Here is a 7,182-nt window from a genome sequence, read left to right on the forward strand (position 1 = left end):
TTGTTTGCCTGCTCTTTGGAGGGAGTAACTTAATCTTGCAAAACCACAATTCGGAGGTCCTTGAGACATACCAGTGACACGCCTACACGCCCTAGCCTCCTGGCCTGAGCATAGGAATTTTACCTCCTTGGTGCCAGGTCAAATGGAGTTCTGCCTCAGTCTCTCCTGAATTGTGCCGGGCAAGATTTGTACATGCCCGCTCTCAGAAACGGCAGCGGCAAAGACATACAGGCTTTCGCCTATACATTACCACAGATTTTCTCCTCTACTTTGTCCAACAATCTTGTTCAACAGCGTAACAGAGGGGCTGGTTGAGTGCTCTGCCTTGAACGGGGTAAGGGCTCAGGTTGACTTTGACTATTTCACTCATACATTGTACAAATCCCTCACCCCTGGAAATCACAGGCTCCAGAGACTAGGGTTGAAACTATCTCAAATTAAGACTAGAGTGGGAACAGCCAGGGGCCAAATGAGAAGGTCATGTTTGCTAAGGCAAAAAAGAAATCTGAATGGGTCACTGAAATCAGAGAGTCAGGAAGAGGATCTTGGAGCTGAGGGCAGAAGTTTTCAGTGTCGGCAGAAAGGGGCCTTACTCACCACAACTGAATTCTGTTAGGTTGATTGCCTAGGACTCTTTTAAAAGGGCAAAAAATGAAATGAAATGGGCAGTGAGCACCTTCTCTACTGAAATACCCACAGACAGAAAGAGCAACTGAAAAGATAATCGAGCAACAGCAGTTGATCTAGGATATATGTACTCAGCTATAGGAAAGGAAGCTGAAGCATCATGAAATGTCGAACCCAGTGTGGATGGTTCAGCACCCTCAGTGTGGCTCCCACTAGCTCCTCCACAAAGCCGTCCTGTGGGCTTCTCTCTCACCGCAGCACTGGCTCACCTGCGGGGTCCCTTCGCAGTATCTCCCGGATTCAGTGTTTATCATTTGGTGTCTTTGGTTTAACAGTCAAATGCCATATAATGCTTGATACTATTGAATGGCGATAGCAGTGAAAGAAACGTTTATCCAGAGCTCAGTATGTACCATGTAACTAAAATACATTATGTGCATCCTCAAAATCACCTTCTATTATCATATTTACATGTGAGATAACTAGAGCACAGAGACCTTAAGTGACTCCCTGATGTCACACAGCTAGCAATAGTACTACCAGGATTTCTACCATCTGAACCTGTTCACTGCACATGGCATCCATGCCTCTGTCACAGTTGTCTGTTAATAACCATCTTCCTATTGACTATCACCTCCTTGAAAGGCCGTGTCATGCCCTAAGCCACTCTGATTTCTTCCTCCTGCACTGTGCCTAGATGTGGAGTTAGTTGCTGTTGTTTGATAACTTTTGAATACTTTTATAGATGTTACAGTTGTTATGTTATGTTATAAAAGAGCTTTATAACTTGACTTCCTTTTCAAAGTTTATGTGCAAAATTTGCGATGGAAAGTTTGCCTATCAACCAGCTGTATGGAAGTGATTCACTGGAAACCGCCGAGAGAGATATGCAACAATTCTTTCCTCTGGAGAGCACCTTAGCACTGATTAAGCCTCATGCAACAGAGGAACAGCAAGGTAAATATTTAAAGTCTCTGGGTCAATTTTCTCCCAATTTCGTGAGATTTTTCGAAATTTACAAACAGAAAGGAATCCGAAACTTCAAAACCAGAAAAGTTAGGATGGATACACAGATCCCCGCCCTCCGTGTTCCACAATAAACTGTTGTATTTGCTCTCACCAGCTCCCTCTCCTTCCTTCTCTGTCTCCTGGTCTCTGTGTGAATCAAAACTGATACTGAGTTTTGCTGCAGGCCTTTTCAGAATTGATGGAAATGATGACTGATATTTGCCACAAATATATTAATATGGAGAATCATATTAATGATATTTTAAATATTGAGTTTTCCTTCCATTTCTATATAAATGTCACTTGTCATGATGCGTTTTTCAGTCTGTTGTTAGATCCTATATTGCTTATGTCCCATTTGGGATTTTTTTTGTGGTGAGACTTAAAAGTGACATTGCTTTGTGCTTTTCATTTTTTGTGAAAGTTTTATCAGGTTCAGATAACAATGGAGTACTTTATTTTTCAGTCCTCCAAAACAATTTTAGAAGCACTAGGAATGGTATTTGAAGGTTCAGTAAAATTTTTTCTGTAAAAACATCTGGGCCTGCTGCTTTTGTGTGGGATAATTTCTTTGATTGCTTTATCTTCTATTGCCCCTAAGTGTTAATTTTATTAATTGTACTTTCCTAGGAAATCAGCTGTTCCAACTTCATACTTTGCAAAGTTATTTTTTCATCATTATTATATTTCCTCTGTTTCAACGATGATTTCTGTGTGGCAATTTCTTATTTTATCATCTCCCCAATTTGGAACTTGTCTTAGATCTTAACACTATCGACTGATGCTTCCTTTTACTTTCTAGGTTTACATTTTCTTTCCATTCAGGATGACCTTATTGCCTTATAGTCCTAAATACTAGTTCTGTTCTCTTGTTCTGCTTTTTTATCTTAAGGATTTCATTGGAAATAATAGGATTTTCTGAGGGTTTAGATCGACTTCCTCAATTTAATTTATAGTTCAGAATATTTTCTCTTTTGGCATGAAGTCAGATTTCTCAAATAAATATACAAATATGCATTATTGAATTGTATGTGTATATATAACAACATGTATACACACACCTTGTATCCATCACATTTCTCGATATTCTCTTTCTTTATCTGGTTTTCTTTCCCTTTGGCTATTTTCATTTCAATTCTCCATGTCCTTTACTGTATTTGAAGTCATGTTCTTCCTTGCGCATCTTTTAATTTTAGTCTTTATTTCTTTTAATTTTTTTCTTGAGTCAGCTTTCATTTCACATCTCCTTATTGCTTGTCTTTCTCTGATGAGTTTGAAATTCTGATTTATGATACGTTTTATGTTTGTGTGAGCGTGTCGGCCATGTTGCTTTTGACTGGCTTGCTGGCTGGCTCTCTTTCTTTGAAAGGGAATGAAAAAAATTTTAATGAGCAAACTAATTTTATCTCTCATGGCAAAGATTGATGAGGGTTTTGGTTAGTTCACTTAGTTTCTCAGTTTGGATGTTCACTTGATTTTGTATAAGGCAGTAGTTTTTCCATGATTAACACAAAGGCCAACATCTCTGAGGAGTCATCCCTGACCTCCCCAGAGAAAGTTAGTCATTTTCTCCGCAGAGATTTTAGGAACCTTGCATATTACTCTTGATAGTAGCAATCACTTTCTTTTGATGCATTTATGGGCCCAGCCCTCTGACCAGACAATTAATATTTGAGGTAGTGTTTATGTTCCATTCACGTTATTTTCTTTACAGCATCTGTCTTAAAGCAAGTCCTAGCCACCTCCTGTCTGGCAGGAGGGGTCCGGCTTTCTCCAGCTTTTCTGTTGGCTATGATCACACTCACCTGTTCAGCACTTCTAAATACTTTAGATATGAAGCAAAGAAAAGGCTGTTTTACCAGAGAGCTCCCAGGCTCTCAGTGGGCTCTCTGTCATCTCCAGAAGGTAGCCCTCCACATTTAGGCCATTGGTGAGATTTTGACAGGATGTGCTTCAGTGGTTCCTCGGGGAAATAGTGTTCAGATTGGCTCTCCTTTACAAGGCATATCTTAGCAAGAAATTCCTTGGCATTGTAGCATGGGGGTAGAAACACGTCTTCATTCTCAGCATGAGAGCAGACCCCTGCACCTCCCTCTTACAGCTCACTGGGTGTTACAGGTGGGTAGGGATCAAATACACACATTAGTATATTAACCTTCTTCTAGGCATCAATTCCATGCTTCTGAAGTTTAGTTTAGCACAGTTTTGTGGGGTTTTTAACTGCAATATGCAAGTAAAACTTTAGTCATTTCAATCTACTTGAACATGGAGTAAGAGTGGGGGCCGTCTGCAAGATACCAAATATCTGTCTTCCCCAGAGGAGATCCTGAGGATTATCCAGGAGGCCGGGTTCGACATAACGCAGCACAAGAAGATACTCCTGACTCCAGAATTGGCAAGCGTGATTTATTTTAAAATAACAGGAAAAGACTTTTATGATGATGTATTGCAAGTGTTATCTGAGTAAGTGTCTGATATATAAAAGGAGTAAATATTCATTACAGAAACTTTGAAAAATACAGAAATTAAAACATTCCATCTAATTTCATTCATTAAAAGTTACTCTGTTAAAATATGGGATTCATTATTTTTTTCTATTTCCTTCCCTCCCTCCCTATCTTCTGTCTCCTTTCTTCCCTCCTTCCCTTCCCTTCCCCTCCCTTCTCTTCCCTTCCTTTCTCCTTCCCCTCTCCTTCCCTTTTCTTCTTTCCCTTCCCCTCTCTCCCTCCCTCCCCTCCCCTCTCCTCTCCTCCTTTTCCCTTCCCTTCCCTTCCCTCCCGTCCTTCCTTCCCTCCCTTCCTTCCTTCATTGTTTTTAGGTCTTCACATTAGATACAGAGGCTTCCTGAACTTAAATCCCTGCCTTACTAACATACGTAATCTGTGCCCAAGTTTCCTTCTCTGTAGAAGGGGATAATAAAGGCACCTACCTCACTGGTTTGCTGTGTGAGGCTAAGTAATTGACACGTTAAAAGTACTGAATAGTGCATGATATATATTAAGTGTTCAATAAATGTTAGCTGTCACCATCACATCTCTCTCTTTTACACTTGTAGATGCCTTGTCCAACTCTTTGTGTATACACATAACATGAAGAATATGCTACTAAAAAGGCTGTTTTGAAACAGTCCTCGTCCATATTATGAATCTGTTCCTGACAACACAGACCATTATAATGACCTCACAGGTGTTAAAAACTAATATTTATTGAATGTTTACTCAATTCCAGGCCTTGTGATGAGCTATGTACTCTTTCTTTCATTCAAATTCTTATAATCACAACTCTGAAGTAGTTTTTACTAGAATTCCTGCTTTGGGTAAGGGAACAGAGATCCAAGGCTGGGCTTTGTCCACAGTCACAAAACTCGCATTTGGCTGAGGCCTGAACCTGGGGAGGGGTGGGAGGACTGTGTTCTTAACTGCTGCTTCCCAGAACTCTCTTTTACATCAAGTTCATAATTGTTTGAACACACTTAGCAATTTGTTTCTAGTTAAAAATTTTTTTCTTGGCTATTTTACATATATTAAGTTACCAATTAAGCTTTTCTACATGTTCAGTCATGCATTGCATAACGATGTTTCAGTCGGTGATGAAGGACGTATAGAGTCGGTGTTCCCACAAGACGATGGAGCTGAAAAATTCCTGTGGCCTCGTGATGTTAGAGATACCATAATCTCTCAGCCCAATACATTATGTTTTCTAAGTTTAGATCTGCTTAGATACGCAGATCGCATGGGGTTAGAGTGGCCATGTACATGTAACATGCCCTTCAGGTTTGTAGCCTGGAGGCAAGAGGCTGTACCACCCAGTGTAGGCACGTGGTAGGCTTGGTGTGAGTACTGTCTGTGAAGTTTGTCTGACAGTGGACTTCTCAGAACATATCCTTGTTGTTAAGAGACACGTGGCGAGACATGGGAAGCCTTTTTACATGCATGTCTTCTCTTTTTAGTTTCTGATCAATTTGTCAATAAGTCTAGAAAGACAAAATAGAGAGTCAAATAAAAGACAGAATGAAATACGATTGGTAATTATTATCATTATTTTGAGACGGAGACTCGCTCTGTTGCCCTGGATAGACTTCCGTAGTGTCATCTTAGCTCACAGCAACCTCCAACTCTTGGGCTTGAGTGACCCTCTTGCCTCAGCCTCTTGAGTGGCTGGGACTCCAGGTGCCTGCCACAATGCCTGGCTAGTTTTTCTATTTTTAGTAGAGATGGGCTTTCATTCTTGCTCAGGCTGGTCTCAAACTCTTGAGCTTGAGCGGTCCACCTGCCTCAACCACCCAAAGTGCTGTAAGTGGTAATTAGATATAAATAGTAAGCAAAAGACTAGGACTTTGAGTCCTGACACCATGGCAGCTTAGCCAGCTTTCATCCCTGCTGCAGGCTGCATTTCCTGGGAAGCGGACAGAGGGAGAGCTCAGGCTGTTGACAAAGAGTGCTGCATGGAAAAGGAGACAAGACGCAGGATCGGGGGGAGGAAGGGGAAGATGCAGTGTGGGCTGGACAACAGCCTCCATGGGCCCAGCCAGACAGGCCCCTCAGAGTTGTCACCAGTGGCCAGCCTTTGTACCTTCACGTTGGTCAGTCCCTGGAGGTAGGCAACCCTGGGGATGAGGGTGGCCTGAGAGAGGTGGTTCCCTGAGGTGGAGGCAATCATGAAAAGATCAGAAGCTTAGAGGCAACCATTGTCCATGGCAATGTCTCTGTGTATAGAAATTGAAGCAGCAAAAATAATAGGACTCCACTGACAAATATTCTCTAGAATTAGAGACTCTAAACTGCAGCACTCATTTAAGACCAAAACCTGCTGGAAAAGGGAGAAATGAGAGGGGAGCACAAATGACACCAAGAACAACAAAGAATGAGGAGGCACTCCATGGGCTGGCTGTGGAGTCCCGTCCTTAGCTGTGCTTGCCATCTCCCCAGTTGTCAGGAGCCCATTCTCTAAAAGTGCCACTCTTTCCAGGGGTCCATCTGTGGTGTTGGCTCTGACCAAGTGGAATGCTGTGTCAGCATGGAGACATCTGATGGGCCCCACAGACCCAGAAGAAGCAAGAATGCTGGCCCCAGACACCATCCGAGCCCGATTTGGAATAAGTGTTTCAAAGAATATTGTCCATGGATCATCTAATACCTATGAGGCAACAGAGGTCATTGGTAAAATCTTTGAAGAGTTTGTTCCTGATAATTCTGAGGAAAATTAAGTATGTACTATGAAGTTCATACCTATTTTTCTTTTCATTTCTTTGTTTGGTACCACTGACCGAACCTAGGACAAACCCATCCTGGAAAGAGGAGAACTTGTCCCATATTCCTGAATCAAACTTTATTTCTCGCCAGAGACATCTTTCTGTTGCACAGCACCCTTGCAGCCTCCAAGATGAGCCCTGTAGATGCCAGTGACTTCAGGGATGCTGGCTGCAGATGGCCAGGCTATGGCAATGGTGCCTGGGCTGCAGGGATGGAGACAGTGGGTGAGGGAGGCACCTTTGGGCTTATAAACCTTGGTCTCAAGCGGCTGTGTCATCTGCCATGACACCAAAAG

At 42.0% G+C, this 7,182-nt stretch overlaps 1 protein-coding gene across 1 annotated transcript in view; it reads left to right on the top strand.

Annotated features, from left to right (window-relative positions):
• Positions 1-6,841, top strand: part of NME8 (NME/NM23 family member 8) — a 41,768-nt gene extending 34,927 nt beyond the window's left edge. Inside the window, exons 13-15 of the mRNA XM_023512427.1 lie at positions 1,433-1,584; positions 3,954-4,098; positions 6,604-6,841. Of these exons, the coding sequence (XP_023368195.1) occupies positions 1,433-1,584; positions 3,954-4,098; positions 6,604-6,841 (535 nt within the window). The remainder of the gene's footprint in view (positions 1-1,432; positions 1,585-3,953; positions 4,099-6,603) is intronic.
• Positions 6,842-7,182: the final 341 nt, after the last annotated feature.

Source organism: Otolemur garnettii, unplaced genomic scaffold (assembly GCF_000181295.1).
Source record: "Otolemur garnettii isolate 467f Iridium unplaced genomic scaffold, OtoGar3 scaffold00028, whole genome shotgun sequence".
Classification (NCBI taxonomy): domain Eukaryota; kingdom Metazoa; phylum Chordata; class Mammalia; order Primates; family Galagidae; genus Otolemur; species Otolemur garnettii.